The sequence below is a fragment of the Geotrypetes seraphini genome, chromosome 3 (genome assembly GCF_902459505.1).
Source record: "Geotrypetes seraphini chromosome 3, aGeoSer1.1, whole genome shotgun sequence".
Lineage (NCBI taxonomy): Eukaryota > Metazoa > Chordata > Amphibia > Gymnophiona > Dermophiidae > Geotrypetes > Geotrypetes seraphini.
Genome location: NC_047086.1, coordinates 90,644,307 through 90,667,394, shown reverse-complemented (window position 1 = coordinate 90,667,394; position 23,088 = coordinate 90,644,307). Strand labels below are relative to the sequence as shown.

Genomic DNA, 23,088 nt, shown 5'->3' with positions numbered 1-23,088 from the left:
CACGGACCTGATTGAGAACAGGTTAGTCTGTGGGTCAAGAAATTTGAATTTTTGGCGGTAAAGTTTGTTGGAAATCCAGGATGATTGTCAGAAAAGAGGCTGGGACTTGAGATGGAGGGAAAAGGCATTTGTTCTCGGCCCCAGTCCTTTTTGCACTAAGTTTCTTTTGGATGAGAGGTTGCCATGCTTTGTTTATGGAGAGCCCTTTATCTGCATTGAAGTTATTGGGGTGTCTTGCAACTTCTATTGCCTCTTTGATTCTTGTTGGCAACCATCGGTCTTCTTTCTTCAGGATTTTGTGTTTTCAAATCTAATTGTATGACTAGTTTCCCTGCTATGGAGGGCTGCAGCTGATTTTTCTGTGTTGCACTCTAACCTGCTGCTCACACCAGCCTGACTCCCTCTGAAATCACTTCCGGGTTGTGGGACCAGGAAGTGACATAAGAAGGAAAGCCAACACCAGTGCTAGCAGCAGGCTGGAGAAGCTGCTTGCACTGGTGAAGATTTAAAGAGGGTGGAAAAGGGAGGGCACATGTGGCGTGGAGGTGCGGGGGGCTACCTCCTACCCTTGCTAAATCACTAGTTGCAAATGGCATTTGTAAGAACCGAAGGTGTTATGTGATGATTGAGGAGAAGGCCTTTGTCGGATTTTGTGCAGGGCAGTGTTTATTCTGTGAGAGATTATTGAAAGAACTGTATGTAAGAAAACTTTTCTTTAAAAAAGTTCTAGGAAATTTCTCCTATGTTTGGTGAAACTAATCTGTATGAAAGAACATTGCATAAAACGGGCAAACAGTGTTAAGCTAAATCCAGAAGTGCTCCTTTTGTCTTAATTTAAGTAATAAGTGCAGATCAATTTATTGAATTGTTGTTAAGATTATTACTGTCCTCGTAATCATTTACTTCTGTGTGTTACTGTAAACAGGGAAAAATAGAATGCTGGGATCCCAGAACACGGAATCGTGTTGGAATGTTGGACTGTGCATTAAGTAGTATCATAGCAGATACAGAGTAAGTGACATGCAAAACATGCTGTGTGTGATTTCTCTAAATTTCTGTCATAGCATCCATTTTTAATACTTTGTGGAGAAGGATGAGTTTTAGGCTGGTTTAAAAAGGAAACCAAATAACGCTAATGTAAAGTTCTTGTACAATCCCGCTCTGTTCCTGGACAAGTGGGTGATTTGACTTGCCACCAGAAGCCTCTTACCCTCCCCTCTTACCTCAGGACTGCCCTCAGGTATACAGTTGCTTTCCTACAATAATAATAATTTTATTCTTTTATACCGCCAACACCAGTAGTTCTAGGCGTGAGACAGTAGGAGCTAGGCTTTTCTGCTCATGTTTATTTTTCTTTAAACATTTGGCCTTTATCTGCCATCATGTTTCTATGGTTTAAGTCTGTTCTGCTCATAACACAACAAATAACAATAATGCCTTTGGGATCCAAGAAGATGGATAAGATCATGAAACTGCTAGATTTTCAGAGTATTGCAACATTACGTAGAAGTGACTAATGAGTTTCAGGTTTCGGACCATCTTTTTGTGTTAGCTGGCTGTCCCCTGCAGGTAGTGCCCGTTAACACAAAAAGATAGATCCAAAAGCCAAAAAGATGACCCAAAGATATCCAAAAAGATGATCTGACAGCAACAGCAATACTCTGTGCGCATCTAGCAGTTTTTCATAATCTTGTCCGTCTTGGATCCTGAAGGCGTACACACAGGCAACCAGACTTTCTGGTTGAAATAACAACTGGACACTACCTTCTGCAAGAAGGACGGGACTGTACAAAGTATTATTCCCATCTCAGATATTCTGAGAAAAAGTTCCCTGCAAGATAGAGCCTGCAACTCCGATGCTGATTGTGCAGACGTGATAGCCACCAAAAATACTGCTTTCACAGTGACATCGTTATCAATGCTTTCTCCAACGGCTCATATGATGAGATTCAGATTCCTTTCTAGAAAAGGAACCATATTGGTGAATCGAGACCTAATGCTTCCTTTAAAAATCTAGATACATCTAGTGAGAGGCCAATGTTCCTTTGTTGGTCCGAGGTCTGAATCGGGAGACCCGTGATTTGTACTTTGAGGAAGCCCACTGCTTGGCCTTGAAGGAATACTAGCACCACTGTAATTGGTCCTCTTTCTTTTGCGCACACCAGCTCTGGAAGCCCTTCCAAGTCTTCAAGTAGACAGACAGCATTTTCTTGGACCTCAGGAGAGTGGCAATAATCACCTCCGAATAACCATGCTATAAGACCAAAGCCCTCTGATTTTCAAGGATAATAGGCCCTGTGTTAGTAATCCTGGATGATGAAGTAGTCTGAGACCCTGGTCCCATTTTAAAAGGACCAGATCTGCATACCACGACTGTCTCGGCCAGTGTCACTAGGACCCTACCTATCATGGGCCATTTTAGGGGTGAGGTGGAAGCTGCCTCAACAAGCCTTGCAACTGAACTACTGGTCTGACTGCCCCTCTGGCTCAAGTCCCATGGCTGGGGACCTCCGCCATCCACTGAACACACCATGCACGTGTCTTGGCGGAGGAACGCAGTTTAACTCCAATTCCAGAAACAGCTCCATGGAGCTATGCATTCTGTATTCAAACCCACTAGCGGATGAACCTGGGGTGATTTAGCTCCAAAGGGAACGGTCCCTGAGCCCCAGTCTGAAAGGGCAGGTTGTCCAGAGGGTGTACTCCCAGGCAGCCAACCCCCTGGAAACAGACTTTTCCAAAGTTTGTGATCTCCTACAGCCCCCACTGGGAACCTCTGTAGCACAAAGGTGCTTGACCTCACATAACAGTTGCACTGTTTTGACGCGTTGATCCTGAGATGGATAACCTGGACATACAGATGGATAAACTGGACATACTGGCCTCACTTGTGTATGCTGGACATTACAGACATTTTTAACATATATTTTCCCATAGCCTGGCCCAGCCTGTACCTTGCTGTCTGTGAACACATGTATCCTTTGAAATGCTAACCAGCTGGCCTTTGTGCTGCAAAGTTCCTGTCTCCAAGGTTCTGCTGAACTGTTATCAGTGCTGTATGACTTCACATATGCCAGGCACCCTGGAAAGCCATAAAACATTTATAATGAGCAAGGATCCCTGCAGGGCGATGTGGGTGTAGAGAGATGAGAGAACTTGGTACCAAAATATTTGCTGCCTGTCTCTGAAGTTAGTTATGGGAGCCAAGCACAGCTGGGGTGTTGAAAGGTCACCCTTGCCAACTTTCAGCATACAAGGACGCCATCCTGAAGATGCACAGAATTGTAAAACCACAAGTTAGCATCTGCAAGGTAATAAGGATCTCAGAGCTGGAGGAAGAAAGTTCACCAAGAATTCTCTGTTTCTGCTTGGGCCCCCCTCCTGGGGGGGGGGAAGTGAGAGAGGCGTGGACTGGGGGGAGGAATAGTTAGGTATACATTTTTGTACTAATAGGGAAGTACATGACCAAAGTTCGGGGATGTGCTTTTTGGAACAAAGGTAGAATTTCTCTGTATAAAAAAAACACGTGCATCACAGATAGAGCCAGAGAGATTCATTTACTTATGCTACAGGGAACTGCTAGCCCCCTGCTAAGCATATGAGTTCAAGTTCTTCTCTCCATTGCATATTCTGAACTGACAATATATTTTTCTGCTATGCCTTTGCTGCTGTAATTTTGTAAGTTTTTATACTAACAAACAAATATTGTCTGTTTTTGGAACATACAATGCCGTCTCATAGTCATTCCAATGAGCTAAACAAAGCAGCCTTTACTTTAATCCTCTGCGTTCTTCACAAGAGTTGTCCTTGTGAAGAACTCAGAGGGTCAGTGTACCTGCTATGTGAGCTCATGCAGCCCTGAAGAAGTAGCACAGAAACTACGAAACGATCGTTGGCTGGCTGCACATAGTTTTTTCCTAAACAAGTTGTATATGTTTGCACAATTGGACTGTTATTTATTCCTCATTCTTTTTCTTAGCAATATATCAGATACAATAATTTGCAATGAAAGTTTTTTTATCTGTATGATGTGTGGTTGGTAGAGTGGTTTTCCCTCACCTTTTTAAACTGAGGCCTTTTCTTTTGTTTGCATTTACATTGTATTGCTATAATGCCTGGAGTTCGGTTTGCTTAGTGGGGAGTTTTTTGTTGATAATACTTGCATATTTTATACCACATTCATATCATCCGAGTGTAGGTCTTGCCTATCACAGGGGAGAACATCTTACAGTGGAACTTAACAAGTAAAATGAATAATTATTAGACTGTTGATTCAGCATTGCCTTGATAATGAGTGTGACTATTGGGCAAATTGGATGGACCATGCAGGTCTTTTTCTTCCATCATTTACTGTGTTATGTATTTTTGATTTCAGCAAAGTCTTAGATGTGGTTCCACATGGTTGACATTTATAAAAGAATAAAACAAAAAGCCTCTTGCTATGGAACCTAATGTAGCTGACTGGGTTAGCTTTGAAACTGGTTGGGTAGGAGAAGACACAAAGATGTGACAAATGGGAGAACGTTTTGAGGAGGAGGGTGGTTACAGGGGTTGTAAGCAATACTATGAATCGGCTATCGGGGAAGGTGTGTGCTTTGCAGGTAATAGCATGTCTGTTTTGAAATTTTATGGTGTTGAATTTTATAATTTTAAATTTTTTTAATGATGGTAATGTGAATATGGACCATGAAGGGATGTTGATAGTTGTTCCTATAGAAAATAAAAATTCTAGGAAAATGTATATTTATTTAATGATGTTTAAAAATTGATTTAAGAAATTGTAACTTGCAGGATAGATGGTTTGCCATCCATATCGGCACTGAAGTTTAATGGAGCTTTGCATATGGCTGTTGGAACTTCCACTGGACAGGTAACTTTGTTGCAAATATGCTATCTGCATGTAAAAAATGAATGCTTGTGTTTGGTTGTGGGTTTTTTATATTTGTAGAAGTTTAGAAACAATGTGAAAAAATTCTTTTAAATGCTTACTATATCTGGCCCGTTTAGACCCATTTAGAGGGTAATTTTTATAACATGTGCTTAGGCAGGGAAAGCACATAAGAATGTAAGTTGCAGGGCAGTTTGGACTTACCTGTTAATTTCCTTTACTTGAGTCCTGCTGAACCAGTCCAAATGAGAGGGATGTACAGTACACGACCCTGTTTCTCCTGCCCTAAGCTCAGCCTATCAACAAGCGCTGTCTCTTTAAGTGCTTCATATTGGCCTATAAAATTTTCCACAACAACACACCAAGATGCATAAAAGCCAAACTGCAACCTTACATGCCTAGCCGTTCCCTTTACTTAGAAAACGACTCAGCATACCCACCAGAAAATACCTCTTGCTGGAAACAGCACACAAGTGATCCTATTCCCACTTGCTCCCTAAACTATGGAACTTGCTGCCCAGGCTGATCAGGTTTCTGGACAGCCTAATGGACTTCCAGAAAGCAGTAAAAACCTTTCTCTTCCAATGACCCAACCCCAGTCCTGGAACTATATGTGGATTAAAGAGCTATATGTAAACTGACTCAGTTTGCATGTATTCACTATGATCATCCAGTGTATGCCACCTGACTGTCACGCCTGTTTTGCTCTGCTCCTGTGTGTTGTAGATAGGTTGCCCTCTGTTTGACACTTGGTATGTTCCTATATGTTGAATAGGTTCCCTCTTGAAAGTATGTATGTCCCTATGTGTTGGAGATAGATTCTCCATTATTTATTGAAACTATGTTCCCCTGTAACCTCTCCTGAACTTTCTGGGAAGACGGGATATAAATCAGAATAAATAACTCAGACTGGTGGGAGGAAGCCACACTAGATTTGCCTCTGTTGGCACACTTTCTTTAATTGCTTCAGTGTGAGTATGGCAAGGGCAGTGTCCTACCAGTATTTTCTGGAAGAGTCTTTACAAATGGGTTATTTCCCGTCACCTGTGAGGATTGCAGAAGGCATCGTCTACATTTTTTCAACTCTGCCTCCTTGTGTCACTGGGCGGTGCCTCAACTCCTTTTTTCCTTCTGCAAGTGAGTTGAGAAGGTGTCTTTATTTCTGCTCTGCAAGTGATGTATTTTCAATTTTTAATCTGAAGTCTGATACTTTCTGGTGTTCCAGAGGTTAGGTTAGTAAACCTCTGCCTGGGAGAAGATATGGTCTAGATTAGAAGGCTGGGGGGGGGGCTGGCAGGGTGTAACCCTTTTGTAGGGCATCTAGCCAGCCTGCATGCAGGCTGAGTAGCCCCAGGTTGGTCCAGGGGGCTGTAGCAGGTGCCAACTGCATCCCCCCTGAAGATATGGAAGAGCTAGTAGGGTCAAGGGTTTCAGGCTCTCGGAGCTTGTCTAAAAGGCAACTGAAGAGACAAGCGACTGAAGAATCCTATGTGCTTGTCTGAGGCAGAAATAATCTCTGTTGTCCAACTGTAGTGTGAGCTGATTCAGGCAGAATGCTCTGGATTACACAATTAACAAGAGATTCTGCTTCTAAAGATATTTTGAATAGGCTCCCTTTCAAAGGACAAATGCTCTTTGACAAAGGGTTGGATGACCTTATACTCAGTATGGCAGATTGTTGTCCTAAGTCATTACCATACAGTAGACCATGTGCCCCAGGGAGTGAGTCATGGTTCCTTTCAAGGTTATAGACAGTCTCACCATGCAGCAGTGTGCTTCTCTGCTCAGACATCAATTCACAGATCTAGACAGAGGTTCGAGGGCTCCAGACGACATCAGGCGTGAGCTCCCTGCTCAGCAGCCTTTACCAGGAAGTCACAATGACACTGGGCCAGATTTCAAGTTTCCCCGAATAGGAGGGAGACTCAGAATATAAGGAGGCCTGGGCAAGGGTATGTTCAGACAAATGGATACTGGACATCATTTAAGAGGGCTACAAACTCAAATTTTTTCACCCTCTTCGGGACTACTTTGTAGATTCTCTGGCAGGAAGGCTAGAGAAAGCGGCTAAAGCCAGAGTGATGGTAAAACGGCTTCTGGGGATTCAGACCATAGAGTCATTACTGGATGCAGAATCGGGCTTGGGCGGATACTAGATATTTCTTATCGTGACCAAGAAAGGCCTCCAGTCATCTCAGTCTATCTTGGATCTGAAGTCTGTAAATATGGCACTAAAGTTACCCAGATTCTGAATGGAGACCGTGTATTCGATCATAGCCTTGATGGCACCAGGAGAATTTTTAGCCGTGCTGGATTTGACGAAGGCTTACTTATGGATTCCCATTTTCCTAGAACACAGGAAGTTCCTCAGGTTCCATATACTGAGAGATTTCCAGTTTTTGGTGCTATCTTATGTGTTATCAATGGCACCACGCACCTTTTACAGAGGTCATGGTTGTGGCAGTAGCAAAGCAGGGATTCAGGTTCTTCTGTTTTTGGTCGCTGAGCTAATCAGAGTCCCGTCCAAAGCTGAAGGTCACCAGGCATTGACACAAGTTGTCCAGCTCCTGCAGGACCTGGGATGGATTATCTATTTCCAGAAGAGTCACCTAAACTCGGTCCAATCCCAGAAGTACTTGGGTATTCTTTTCAAAATGGCAGAAGGCCATGTTTTCCTTCCAGAAGCTCGCAAACTGAAGCCAAGATGGTGCCTTGGATGAAAGCTCATCAACGCCCTATTCAGAGTGCACTACTATCTCTCCGGGCTCTGCAAATGGATCCACTCCAGATGCAGTTGCCCTGGTGGCTCCAGGCGGAAACGTTGTCCAGCTCCTGCAGGACCTGGGATGGATTATCTATTTCCAGAAGAGTCACCTAAACTCGGTCCAATCCCAGAAGTACTTGGGTATTCTTTTCAAAATGGCAGAAGGCCATGTTTTCCTTCCAGAAGCTCGCAAACTGAAGCCAAGATGGTGCCTTGGATGAAAGCTCATCAACGCCCTATTCAGAGTGCACTACTATCTCTCCGGGCTCTGCAAATGGATCCACTCCAGATGCAGTTGCCCTGGTGGCTCCAGGCGGAAACGTTATCCAAAACTTTGCCTCTCCACATTTTCTCTTGAGTGATACTGATGATATTCTTTTTTGGCTGGGAAAGGTCATTGTGAGGGTCACCCGGTTCAGGGACGCTGGTTACCCTCTTAGAGAAACTGGTCCATCAACAGATTGAAACTGGGAGCCATTTGGCTAATACTATAGGCCTTCAAGAAGTCTGGTAGGGAAAGCAATCAGAATTTTCTCGGACAATACCATAGTCATGGCATACATCATTTAAGGAGGCATGAAGAGTGCTCCATTACAGCTGGAGGACAAATTGTTCTACGGGGCGGAAGCCCACCTAGAAGCCATATCAGTGATGCAGGTAGTGGACGTGAACATTATGTAAGCTGACTTTCTCAGTCGCCAGACCCTGGATCTGGGGGAGTGGAGTTTGGTCCAGAAGGCTCTCAACAGGAATGTAAAACGCTTTGGGAGGCCAACAAGCAACCTGATAGCGTGAACAGATAACAAGATGGATGCCTTAGTCCAGTTGAGGTCAACAAATGAGCTGTTGTATGGGTTTTCCCCATGGCCAATGGTAGTGACCCATCATGGGTTGGTGATTCTTGTGGCATCGGATTGGAAGATGTTTGGTGGACATTTTGGTTTTTTGAAGCCCTTAGCTTGGAAGTCACCCATACATGAGAATATGCTGCCTGCTTGTCCTGGATAAAGCACAATTACTTACCGTAACAGGTGTTATCCAGGGACAGCAGGCTCATATTCTCACAACCCACCTATCTCCACGGGTTGGCTTCTTAGCTGCCTATCTAAACTGAGGAGACACGCGCCCTGTGTCGGGCGGGAAGGCACTCGTGCATGCGCGATGCGGTCAGTCATGAACTTTCTAAAGTTCTTCAAGCAAGAATGTTTGTACAGCTGTCCGCATCGGGGCTCCATGGACGACATCACCCTTATGTGAGAATATCTTCCTGCTGTCCCTGGATAACACCTGTTACAGTAAGTAACTGGGGTGGATGATTTGAGTTGTGTTGTATGCTATATTCTACTTTGTACTTTTCATGATTGTAAAAGTGAATTATAAATGACAATCAAAGTAGACAAAAATTGGAAATATGGGTGAAACTGAGAACCATAGAAATGTGATGGCAGATAAAAGTAAATGGCCCAACTAGTCTGCCCATCCGCAGTAACCATTATCTCTTCCTCTCTCTAAGAGATCCCACATGCCTATCTCATGCTTTCTTGAAATCAGACACAGTCTCTGTTTCCACCACCTCTTCTGGGAGATTGATTGATTCATGCATCTACCATCCTTTCCTTGATTTACTCCTGAGTCTATCACCTCTTAATTTCATCCTGTGCCCTCTAATTCCAGAGCTTCCTTTCAAATGAAAGAGACTTGACTCATGCACATTTACGCCATGTAGGTATTTAAATGTCTCTATCATATCTCTCCTCTCCCATCTTTCCTCCAAAGTATACATATTGAGATATTTGTCCCCATATGCCTTATGACGAAGACCACAAACCATTTTAATAGCCTTTTTCTGAAACAACTCTATCCTTTTTATATCTTTTTGAAGGTGCGGTCTCCAGAATTGAACTAGATTACCATGGTAGCCAACCTTGACGGGCTTCTTTCGATAGAAAAGAAGCTCTGGAACTGGATGTCACTAGATGAGGGTTAAAGGGAATAGATTCGAGTAACCTAAGCACTATAAAGTAAAGGAATATGTGGAAAGGGTTGTGGATGTGTATAACAGTTTTTCAGTAGAGGTGATTGAGACGAGAGCTGTATCTGAATTCAAAGGGACATGGGACAAGCACAGACTCTTAAGGGAAGGGAAGGAGTGATAACAACTTGGTAATTGGTATGGCTAATCAGACTGGATAGACTATGTGATCTTTTATCTGGCATCATTTTTCTCTAGTTGTGTATGGAAGATGGTACTTGATAAAGCCTGTGTGTGTTTGTTTTTTCAGTTCGCTACCATTGTAATGAATTCAAAAGGTTTAAAGCAAAGAACTTTTAGAGTAGTAGTCAGGAGTTAAGCTGTTCTATCTTTACAGTGATTATAAAGTGTAAATTGTGTATTTTGTTTCAGGTTTTGTTGTATGATCTCCGATCTAACCACCCTTTAATCGTCAAAGATCATCAGTATGGACTGCCTATTAAATCTATTCAATTCCATGACCCTTTAGAGTTAATCATATCTGCAGATTCAAGAATTATGAAAATGTGGAACAAGGATACCGTAAGTCCTAATGATGATACTGGATTCTACATCAGTGTTAATGAATGTAGCTCATCATGAGCTACAACTGAAAAAGGCCAATTGCTAATTGGACCAATAAATATTTGTCATACCTTGCCATTCTTTTCTAAATGGCAGATTTGTCAGATTGCTATCCACAGAAAAAGTTTGTCTTCCTTGCCCTCTGTCGCATTAAGCACAGTTCATTTACAGAACATGGGATGTGCAGTGTCATTGCTGGCTACTAGTAGTATATTCTGATAACACAAGCAAATTCCTCATTACTGCATACTAGCTATAACTGTAGATATTCAAGACTATCTGTGCCAGTAGCTGCCGCCTTGTAGCTTTTCTGTTCAGATAAGCCAGAAATCTAATCTGAAAACTGTTTTCCTGGAAGTGCTATCCTATACAGAAGTTAATGTCGAAATCATGTGCAAGAACTATCTAGCAGGATGAGAGGAAAGTACGGTGTAGAAATTAAGGCATAGAAGAAATTGGCCAAATTTAAGTACCTTCCAGCCCCATATAGAAACAGCCAGTGCTGCATTCAACAAAAATATTAGGACATAGGGAGACATGAAATATGCAGGGAGTCTAGAAACACTTTTTGGATATTGTACAGGTATGTTTAAAAGTTCATCAGTAGGGAACACTAAGGGCTCCTTTTACGAAAGCGCGTTAGGGCCTTAACGCGCGGAATAGCGCGCGCTAAATTGCCGCACGCGCTAGCTGCTGCCGCCTCCTTTTGAGCAGGTGGTAGATCTTGGGCTAGCGCGTGCTATAGCGCATGCTAAAATGCTTAGCGCACCTTCGTAAAAGGAGCCCTAAGTTTCATGAGGGTTGAAATGCAGCTCACATTCCCTATTAGTGGGAGAACAATCCGAGACTTGGTGAATTCTGCTTCATAATGATAGGAAGAGATAACCTTAAAGAATCAAAAAGTAATGTCGCTATGAGTGCTTGACAAGAAATACAGCAAAGGTGATCTGGGGTGCTCAATATCTTTATTATATCTGCTGTGACTCGACATGAACGTGTTTCAGCCAAAGGGCCTTTCTCAAATAAATAAAATAACATAAATATAAAAAAAATATTTGAAATTCATTGTTACATAAATAATGTACACCATCAATAAAATGCTAATTTATAAATAGCTATAACAACCATTATAATAGAGTCTTAGTAATGTTGAAAAAATATAATAACCCAAATAAATATGATGGCTAATGCATGACTCCTAATATTTCCATACATCTTTAGAGAACACATACATACATTTATAGATCATCAATTAAAGAACAATATCCACTTATATCTTTAGAGGCAGCAAAAATCTTTCAGACCAAACATTGTACATATATATGATTCTATTTTGGAAATAATACTTCTGAAAAAAATTTTGGAAAAGTAAAATTTAAAAAAAATTAAAAAATAACTACATTTAGCAACAGCATATAAAACAATTATATGAAAATTTATGGGAAAAAAGCTTAATGTCCCCTTTGCTCTTTAGGGCTGAGAAATGGCTGGGCAGTCCATTGGTTGGGGTTATAATCGAATCCCAATTAACCGGTACTCAACTAAGTGGCAAAAAAAAAAAAATTGTCCTCAATGCAGCAGTGATCATGAGCCGCAAACCCTCTTCCCAGTTCTCCTTCCAGCCCAGTCCTGAGCCGCAGACCCCCCTTCGCTCCCTCGCTTAATGAAGAAGCAGCAGCCGGTCAGCAGAGGCAACGCTGAAAATAGGCTGCTTACAGCCAGCCCTGGCAGGGCCTTTTCTCCGACATGTCACTTCTGACGGGGCTTGCCACGAGCAGCCTATCTTCAGAGCTGCCTCTGCTACTTTGGTATGTGAGAAGGTCCAGGAGGCTATACCCGCGCAGAAGGAGGTAAACCAGAAATGTGGGAAAGGGAAGGGTCCAACAGAGGAGGGGCGATGGATGGATGTTGGACCCATTAGTTGGGGAGAAGAGGGTGAGAAAGTGACCCAGAAAGAAGGGAAAAAACAGATGCTGGACCTACAAGTGGGGCTGGAGGGATGATAGAGTGAGGTGGGAAGGGAGACAAAACTATTTGTGCAGTAACTGTCAAGCAACCATAGTTATCCAGCATCTACTAATCTCCATGGGTGCCTGATAACTGAGAGTCTACTGTAAATTCCTTTAGGAGCCTCAGAATGGTGGTAATGCCATATGCAGGCACGGGGACCGCAGAGCCCAAGAGACGCAAGCTGGAGTCATCTAAAAGAGACTACGTACTACCTAATAAGGGATTTCCTCTGGAATTTGTCAGTTTGGTGTGGAAAGCCTTTCAGGATGGCTGAAATCCACAGGGAGAGTCTGGCAGCGCACCAGAAAGCACACAAAGGGGTTCGGATTCCCAGAACGCATTTGCCTCAAGTTCTGATGGGCCTTTTCCGAGGGATTCATATAGGATGAAGGGTTTCTTGCTATGTCACTGAACGAGGACTCACTGTTGGGAGCTACAGGGTTGCTGGCAGGTGCATATGGGGAACACAAATCCGTGCTCCTGGACTGTCTAGTGGAAGATGAGGAACAACTCTTTTGTGGTTTCCTTGGGCTCATTCGTTGCTCTATATTTTCCCTACTCATAGCAGACCCCCAGCAGTAGCTTAGTGATGATTAAACTTCCTCTGATTAATAAAGAATTGAAGTATAGCTGGATAGTAAGAAGCTGGGCTGAAATCCATAATTTAGTTTGAATAAAGGAAGTTTTTGGATAAAGGAACTTTAGTTGTTAAGAACACATGGGATAAGAATGGTTTTATTAAAGAACTGATTTCTCAACTCAGTCCTCAGGACACTCAGCCACTGGTTTTTAAGATGTGCACAATGATATGGGTTGAAAAATCAGTTCTGTAATAAAATCCCTCTTTATCATGCCATTCGTTTTTTCTGTTAACAGTGAGAATGTTTGGGTGTGTCTTGAACTGGGTTGAAATCCTGTCCCTGTTGTAGGTGTGCTAATAAGCAAAACCTTTTGAACTAGGCTCAAAATACCCTGTTGTACATGCAGGTGGTAAGAGAGGTCTTTTTAAAGGCTGATCCCACATTAGAGAGCTTCTTATCCTATGAATAAACAGTGAATTTCCCAAGTCCATCTTATTTATTTCAATATTTGTTTATTAAATACTAGTGTTTAAGCCCGTTTCATTAACGGGTGCTAGAGTAGATGTCTGTCTTTCTTTTTTTCTGTCTCTCTCCCTGCCCCATCTATCTTTTTTCTTTCTTTCTTTCTTTCTTTCTCTCCCTGCCCCGTCTATCTTTCTTTCAATTTCTCTCTCTCCCGCTGTCTTTCTTTCTGTCTCTCTCCCTGCCTAGACCCTCACTGAAGCTGCTTTCCAGCTGTGCCAGCTAAGGGATCCCTTGCCCTTTCCTCAATCCAGCTGTGACCAGCTGCCCGCACACACCTGCCCAGCTACACAACGGGCAAACGCATCCCATCTCCGAACCCTGTTCGCTCACCCTTGGTGCTAGATTGCCGCCTGATGTTTAAACCCATTACATTAACAGGTGCTAGAATAGATGTCTGTCTGCCCCATCTATCTTTCTTTCTTTCTCTCTCCCTGCCCCATCTATCTTTCTTTCTCTCTCTCTCTCTCTCTCTCTCTCTCTCTCTGCAAACTGGAATATATAAAATTAAAGTCTGTTTCTGCAGTCATTAAAGATGTGGAATTTATTATTATCAGAAAGATTGAACAATTGGAAAATTTAAATAGGAGATTGAATTTGAGTTTTCTTAATTGTCTGAAGGTATTGGGAATGACCCCTATTGAGATATTTAAGAAGTTCCTTTTGGAAAATTATAAATTTTCTTTTTTTTTTTCCAAAGTTTTTATTCATTTTTCATCTTACATCAAGTGCACAATATTACATCATTAAAATATATATACATCACTTGAATTTCTTTCTACGATTATCTTAAATACATAAATTTATTCCCTCCCCATCCACCCTTCCCACAATCAGGGAGGGGGGTGGTATTAAGTTCTATTTAAGGTTTCATCATTAGATAAGAATGTAATATTTATATGAAATTTATGAAAATTAGAAATTTTAATTAGAAACAATTCCCCCTATTTGCCAGTTATAGATAAAACAGGAGTCTAGCCAGTTGATGAATAATTACCCCTTGGAGTAGATGTTTGGTTTTTAAGATTCTCTATAGTCAAGCTCCAGCCTGCTGTAAGAATATGCTTTCATTCTATTTGGCTGCAAAGGAGATTAAATATTTGCAGGAAATTAGATTCTGTACTGAACTATCATAAAACTGTCTAGATCAGGGGTGGGCAACTCCGGTTTTTGAGGGCCGGAATCCAGTCGGGTTTTCAGGATTTCCCCAATGAATATGCATGAGATCTATTTGCATGCACTGCTTTCAATGCATATTCATTGGGGAATTCCTGAAAATCCGACTGGATTCTGGCCCTCGAGGACCGGAGTTGCCCACCCCTGGTCTAGATAGAGGTCTTTGTTTGGGAGTGGCTCTGACTTGTGGACCATGGTATCACATAAAATTTGTGATATTAAATGCGATCGGGTGTTCCAGAAGGTGGTCAAGGGCTATCTCTTTACTTTATAATTTCCAAATAAGTAGTTGGGAGTTTGGGATTTGATAATAGGCTGATAGTTTATTGTTGTAATATGTGATTGTTGCAATTCTTAATTTTTTTATTGTAATCCACCTTCTTGGTAAAGTGGACTAAAAATGTTCATGTTAGATTAGATTTAAGCTGCAGTAAGTCATGCTAAGACTTACCACAGTTTGAGTTTTTTTTAAACTAAATTAGAATTGTTACTTTGTACATTGTTCTATTTTTGCCATTCAAATGGATGGACTCGTCAACTTGCCTTTTTTTTCTTCCTGCTGTTTCAGGGGAAAATATTTACATCAATTGAGCCTGAGCATGATCTAAATGACGTCTGTCTTTATCCAAATTCAGGTCTGTAGCACAAAATGCTGATAACATTCATTGTATGCGTACAAAATATTCTGAAAACACTGAGGCTCAATAACCTACTTTTGGCTTTAATAATACAAACATTTCTGTTCATGTTCTTAAGCCTGAACTGAGACTTTGTGATTTTCTTTCCATTTCCTAATGCACTGCTTCTACTATTTAGCTTTGTTCTTAGGTTGAAAGCAGACAGCTTTATCTGGTGTCTACAGTCTGATGACTTGACAGTTTGACCTATAAAATGAAGATTCAAGCTTTATCCAGTCTGAATTTTCTTCTTGTTAATTAGGCTAAAGAATATGAGAGAGACAGAATGCCAGATGCTTTTCTGAGGGTTTGTCAACTCCATGTACCCAATTATCTGGAAAAATTGCCTTTTATCTGATTCTTTTATGAGAAAAGCTATTACAGTCCATAGATAATTTTCTGAGATCTGGGGCAATTGCCCCCCCCCCCCTAAAAAATAACTACAAACAAACCCAAGTGTGCGGCCATGTAGGCCAAATTCTGGTCTAGAAGCTGCTACCATCTGCTGGAGACAGAGAATAATGGCTAGCTCGGGACAGCCACACTCTGTTATAATAAGAATATCACTGGAAATCTGTGTTCGTTTGCTGGCTGGGGAACACAAATCCGTGCTCCTGGACTGCCTAGTGGAAGATAAGGAGCGACTCTCTTGTGGTTTCCTTGGGCTCATTCGTTGCTCTGCATTTTCTCAACTCAAGGCGGACCCCCTGCAGTAGCTTAGAGGTGATTAAACTTCCTCCGATGAGTACAGAATAGGAGTGTAGCTGGATAGTGGGAACCTAGGCTGAAATCCATAATTTATTTTGAATAAAAGAAGTTCTCTCACCACTTCCACCACAAGATGATCTCGCATCCCCCTATCATTATAGCTGGTGACAGGGAAATAGCAGAGGTGGCCTAGTTCTCAAGTTACTTAAGGGAGGGGCAAGTACGAGGGTAGGTCTTGGCATCAGAACAGGTATGAATAGATCCAACTGACCTCCCTCTCCTCCTGCTCCCCTTCCTAATTCTCCTCATTCATTCTCTCCTAAATTCCCTAATTTCCATCTTTTGCCTGGGGTTAGAGCATTGTGTTTTGGACCATGGGGGGCACCATGGTTTTTATATAGTTAATCAATGATACTTGGGGCTCCAGCAACAGAAGTGGCTTAGGGGTAGTTCTATAAAGATATTCTAAAGTTGGCAACAAAATGCTGGGTGTTGAGTACAAATTCTTATCTCAGCAATAACATGCATAACTGAATGCTAACATAAGTTGCTTTTCTTTTGTAACATTAATTTTTATTAACATAAAAAAGTATACATACTGGTTGTCAAGCAAACAGTACATGCATATGACAATAAACCAAAATGTGGTATACATTTTGTGTACTTTTGTAATAAACCAAAAAAGCCATCAACTCTATTACAACCTCATACGATCGACAAGGAAATCAGAACAGTATTAGCACATTTTAGCAATGTCAACGACAGGTATTGCTGCCAGAACAAAATGATAATCAACCAATCAACCCCAGACCATAAAGGAAAAAAAAACCCAACCACAGCACATGCAGCACTGAAACCGTTCACCACTCCCAGTAGAACAGAATATAAACAAACCTCCATCCCCCAAAGAAAATCCCTCCCATCAACACTCACGCTAGTATTTCTACTAAAGATCCCACAGTCATACAAATATAAATGCCAACCAATAGGAAGACAGTACACTAACAAAGGAAATAAAACATTAGTGACTAGATGGTGCCAAAGAACAACAACAAAAAAATCCATAGACCAGATGGGTATACAAAAAAAAAAGAGCAAAAGCCTCCTAAGGAGCCGCAAACCAGAACCTAAACTAAACTAAACCTTAAGTTTATATACCGCATCATCTCCACGGATGTGGAGCTCGGCACGGTTTACAAGAACTTAAAATATAGGAAGAGAAGGAAAAAAAAGGTTTACATGAACTTATATATAGAAGAGAAGAATAAGGGAGGATAGAATTACATGTTAGAGAAGAGCCAAGTTTTCAGTTCCTTACGGAATAGTTGGAGAGATCCCAGGTTCCGCAACGGGATAGTAAGGTCGTTCCAGAGACCTATGATTTTGAAGAGAAGAGATTTTCCCTGTTTACCTGCATAGAGAATACCGCGTAGAGAGGGGAAGGATAGTTTATATCTTTGGACGGGTCTGGTGGAGTCAGGATAGTGGGATTAAGGGAGGAAGGATTCCATGAATGATCTTAAAAGCCAGGCAGGAGCATTTGAAATGGATTCTGGAAATCACTGGGAGCCAGTGAAGATTGGACAGGAGTGGGGAGACATGGTCAGATTTGCGTTTTGCAAAGATCAACTTGGCTGCAGTATTCTGGATAAGCTGGAGTCTTTGAAGACTTTTTTTGTTAGGCATAAGTAAATGGCATTGCAGTAGTCAAGTTTGGAGAGGATGATGGATTGGACGAGGACGGCGAAATGTTTTTGGCGAAAGTAGGATCTTACTTTCCTCAGCATGCGGAGGCTGAAAAAGCATGATTTTGCCAATCCCATCCCTCTAAGCAAGTTTTCCTTCCTCCCTCCCATTCCCCTGTGCAGCAGCACCCCACCAACTTTCCCACAGTGAGACCTGACATACCTCTGAGGCCAGCTAAAGCAGCAGTGGTGGTGGCAGTGGACGGTCAGCAGCGGCACTTCTCTGAACAGGCTACTCGCGACCTGCCTTGCTAGGGCTTCCCTCTGCCACGCCATCAGTGACGTGGCAGAAGGAAGGCCCCAGCGGGGCAGGCTGCGAGCAGCCTATTCAGAAAGATGCCACTGCTGACCATTTGCCACTGCCGCAGCTGTTTAAGGAGGCCTCATAGGTATTTCAGGTGTCACTGGAGGAGGGGGTGTTGGTCGCTGAATTGGTGAGTCCGATTTTCTCGGACAATGAATCAATTCGTATCGATTCACTGAAGTGAATCGGGCAGCACTACTCCTTACCCAGTCTTCACAGGTTGGGGAATTCTACATTTGGGACTGGACTTTGACTCTTTGAGTGGGTGGAAAGAGTGGTTTCATATAGATTCACGTTTATTTAATTTCGTATACTACTCAAGGGCAAACTACCCAATTCAGTTGGAGAGAGAGAATGAAAAATCAGAAAGGAATCACAAATAAATAGGATAGAGTGAAAGAAACAGTCAATCTGTGATTTCTTTTTAATATGCAGCCCTTTCAGTGTTCATTTTGAGGTTTCAGGGTTACTATAGAGAGAGAATTTGTTTTTTTTTTGCAGAAGACTGGTTTTCTCCTTGAATACTTGTAAACATTTAAAATAAAACCAACCCAGTAGGAAAGATAAACTGAAGCCTGTTATCAAATATTTTACAAGGTCATCGTTTTTTTTTTATTTTCAGGAATGTTGTTCACTGCCAATGAAGCTCCTAAAATGAGCATCTACTACATTCCAGTAAGTCCCTAAAAAATATTTAAAGATATTTCCATATGGTATTAATTTAAATGAGAGTAAAAGAAGTTGCTTTCAGACTTTGTGCAATGGTGGTCTAGTTGTGTGAAAATTGAATCTGCCACATGTGATTGTTAGACTGAAATTCTATGTTATGGTTGAATCTGGAAATACAGTATAACTGGGGGGTTCTACTGGATTGGCAGGAAGTATTCTGCATCTGATTTGCTGATCACTTCATATCCAGCCCAGGTCCTTTGGTGACCTGCCATAACCACAGTTAAGAACATAAGAATTGCCGCTGCTGGGTCAGACCAGTGGTCCATCGTGCCCAGCAGTCTGCTCACGTGGCAGCCCTCTGGTCAAAGACCAGCGCCCTAACTGAGACTAGCCTACCTGCGCACGTTCTTGTTCAGCAGGAATTTGTCTAACTTTGTCTTGAATCCCTGGAGGGTGTTTTCCCCTATGACAGATTCCGGAAGAGCGTTCCAGTTTTCTATCACTCTCTGGGTTAAGAAGAACTTTCTTACGTTTGTACGGAATCTATCCCCTTTCAATTTTAGAGAGTGCCCTCTCATTCTCCCTACCTTGGAGAGGGTGAACAACCTGTCCTTTTCTTCTAAATCTATCTATCCCCTTCAGTACCTTGAATGTTTCGATCATGTCCCCTCTCAATCTCCTCTGTTCGAGGGAGAAGAGGCCCAGTTTCTCTAATCTTTCGCTGTATGGCAGCTCCTCCAACCCCTTAATCATCTTAGTCACTCTTCTCTGGACCCTTTCTAGTAGTACCGTGTCCTTCTTCATGTACGGTGACCAGTGCTGTACGCAGTACTCCAGGTGAGGACGCACCATGGTCTGAGATCTGGATTACTGTATCCAGTATTTTAAAGTTCTTGTTTATGCAACAAGAACTTTAAAATATACAGTAATCCAGATCTCAGTTGGCAACTCATTTGCCAAAGGTTGCTAAACTATGGTTATGGCAGGTCACCATATGGGCTGGATATGAAGTGATCAGCAAATCAGATGCAGAATACTTCCTTCAGTTGGGAGGCCAAGAATGATCAAACAGTACAAATAGAAGGCCTCTCCAAAAGCTGAAACATCTTGGCAGAATAGTGTGGTAGCTTCAGTATATATGCAGACAGCTCCCATGAGCACTAAATTCCTAGCAAGCTATGAAGAAGTTATTTCAAAGTAAGTCCATTATCATCTCATTAAGAGTCCTTTTACTAAGAAGCACTAACAGATTTAGTGTGTACTAAATGTCAACACACCTTAGTAAAAGGGCCCCTTTAAAAGCAGATATGATGGCTGCATTTCTGGCATGAACCCTGAAAGTTATGTTGTTGAAGCTGTCACACTACCAGAAAGCTTTGCTTGAATGTATGTGATTTTTTAATAGAATTTATATAACAGAAACATCAGTATGCTACCCTTTGTTCTAATTTAATTTTCTGATAAGTATCAGTTTATTAAAAAAAAATTAGTTGACAAAACATAAACATGAAAGTTTCATTTTTTTCTGAAGGAATGTAAAAATTTATACAACAAAAACACTATTTGAATGATCAAGCAGAATTCTTAAGTCAAGAATTTCTGGCATTTCTGGCATGATATTTGTGTGGGATTAAACTAGAAGCCTTTCAGTGAATTTCAGATCGAAAGCACAAAACTGTGAAAAGACACTTAATATTTTGATAGTGTAAGCACATGTTCAGGGAGCGGCAAAAAAACCTCCCAGATTTTGCTTAGCTATTGGTCTGGCGCTAGTGAAGTGGGGTAGGTCATAGTGGGGTCTTTTGGTAGAACAGGTCACTGTTTTCAGTTACCTCCATGGCTTATACAGATATAGACTGTGCATTTGTCATTGAAGCATTTATCACATTTGTCATTGAAGCATTTATCTGTGATCGCGACCCAAAGAGCTTTTCAGATCCAATTCTTGCTCGGTCGAAATGTTGCTGCTCCAGACCGAAAAACCATATTGCTGTGGTTTAAAAATTTCAGTGCCACAGGTTTGGTGTTGAAAAGAAAACAACCTAAAATCTTGGAGCATTTGGACATCAGAATATGTCCAAATTGTGAGACAGTCAATTTTGCAATCACCCAAATTTTCAGCCTATAACCATGCTTTTGTTTTAGAATTGTCTGATCAGACTCAGTAAAATTTTACACACTGATCTTCAGTTCCATTCGTACAATATGATGGATATTCAGGCACTTAATGAATGTGACTGGTGAAATTGCATGGCATGTTGTGAGGCTATCCTTCAAAATGTTCCTGCAAACACTGTTCTGTTTACAAGTGACAAAACTCACTTCCAGTTGTTGACTATGTTAACAAGCAGAATTTTCGTTATTGGGCGAAAAACAATCCTCAACTGCTTCAGACTGCTACACAGTCAAATTCTCACTGTTTGGTGTGCTATTGCAGATTTTGTTGTATACGGCCTTTATTTTTTTGAGGTAGGAGGTCACAGTTACGGAGATGTTCCAGAACTTTTTGGAACATATGTATATTCCCCTGTAACCCATCCTGGGCTTTCTGGGAGGACTGGATATAAATCTAAATAAATTAATATTTACCTCTCTCCATTGAGAATATTGACTGTTTAAATCTCTTCTCTTTTAATCAGTTCTTAATCCATAATAGGCCATTATCTCCTATCCAATGACTTTCTGATTTCCTCAGAAGTTTTTCATGAGGTACTTTGTTAAATGTCTTTTGAAAATCTAAATAACTATACTGGTCAGTATTAAACCCTAGAGAGTTTCAGCAGCAGAGTAAAGAGCAGCTGTAAACGTGGAAGCCAAACCAGTGCTGTCAAAAGAATCACGGACTCCAAACTGTAGCTTGGTCTAACTCTTCTTTCATTCCATCTATTTAATGAGAGAATTTTTTGCTCCTGAAGTCAAGGTGTGTGTTGGTATGCTGGGAAAATCCAGTAATGTATTGCTGGAGTGTTGACATGTTGTCATCTGGGATGAAAAAATTACAATGGACTCCCAGCAACTATCTGAGAACTAACTACTTGTGGAAGCTTTTGTAAAGTTAAAGATTAACCCAGGGCAAAGCATACTGTGGAACAAGACAAGACCAGCAGCTGGTAGCTGCTGCTTGAATGGGTACCGCACTGTGCTTCTGAAATGTTTTGTGCAATAAGCAACAACAGGATGTGTAATGTTACAGGACAGAACAAGTTCATTCTGCCTCTGAAAGCTGTGTTCATGGATTAAGTTCATATGCTTTTCACTTTGTGTGTCAAATGTTTAAAAGGATAAATAGGGCATTAAGGTGATGACTCATAGTGTTATACTAATATTGCTGAGCTATAATTGTAGTGCTGAGTCATTTCAGTTGGATTATTTAGTTTCACAATCTCCATCTGAAATATTTCATAAGTTCACTTAAGTAATCTGACATTTGAAAGAGGTGGAGAAAGCATTACACTAACTATCAAGTTCATTTTATCCAGTAATTGTAGTAATAATGACTGAGGTATTTAGTGAGAAACCAGAAAGTGAAGAGTCTAAAAATTGCTTCAGGATATTGTCATTTTCCCCCAAAGTTTAAATGGATCAAAGTTTCTCAAGCAGGAAATGTAATCCAAAATGCTCTGATAAATTCCCAGATTAAAGGTGGAGTTGATTCTAAATCCATGACATCTTTGACTCATCAGTAGCAGACCTGCTAGTTGAGGCTTTTATGTGTTTTCTGTATATGGTAACTCTATACTTGAAAATGAAAGAGAGGATACACAGTGTGGGAGCAGAATTTCACCGAGATGACAACCAGGAAAGCTGAGTTAAATTCTCACTTCTGCTCCTTATCTCAGGTACAAATGTAAATGGTAAGCTTTCTGGGGACAGGAAAATACCTAGTGTATCTGAATATAACCTTCAGCTACTACTAAAAAAAAAGTGAGCTAAATCCAAATAAAAATAAATTCTTGCCAACCAAAATTTAGTTTGGCAAGTGACTTCCAAGAGATACTGCTATAGTGTCAAGAGGAAGAAAGAAGGAAGTGCTTCTCTTGAGCTCTGTTCCTTGCTTCTTCCTGCAGCTCAATGCTTGTCAACACAAGTTCTAATAAATGAGCTGTAGGAGGAAGCAGAAGCATCAGCACTTAAGAGAATCATTTCCTTCTCCCACACCTTCCCCTCCACTTTGATCTCTTGAACTGTAGCACTAATCTGGTGATAAAGATATTGAGGGGGGAGGGACAAAGAGCAAGAGGATAGAAAGAGAAAAGGGATAGTGAGAGTGAGCAGAAGAAAATGGAGGAAAGAAGGGGATCCATCTAGTCCAGTAACCTGTCCTCACAGTGGCCTATCCAGGTCACTAGTACCTGGCAAACCCCCAAAAGTAGCAACATTCCATTCTACCAATCTGTACTTATCTGGGAAATTTTTGAAATGTTTCTTTCATCTTGTGTTTAATG

General features: G+C 41.4%; 1 protein-coding gene across 2 annotated transcripts in view; it reads left to right on the top strand.

Moving 5' to 3' along the window:
- Window positions 1-23,088, top strand: part of NOL10 (nucleolar protein 10) — a 203,103-nt gene that overhangs the window by 49,716 nt on the left and 130,299 nt on the right. For both annotated transcript variants that reach the window (XM_033939293.1, XM_033939294.1), the window contains exons 9-13: window positions 926-1,011; window positions 4,792-4,870; window positions 10,057-10,206; window positions 15,106-15,172; window positions 18,594-18,646. In XM_033939293.1, the coding sequence (XP_033795184.1) occupies window positions 926-1,011; window positions 4,792-4,870; window positions 10,057-10,206; window positions 15,106-15,172; window positions 18,594-18,646 (435 nt within the window). The remainder of the gene's footprint in view (window positions 1-925; window positions 1,012-4,791; window positions 4,871-10,056; window positions 10,207-15,105; window positions 15,173-18,593; window positions 18,647-23,088) is intronic.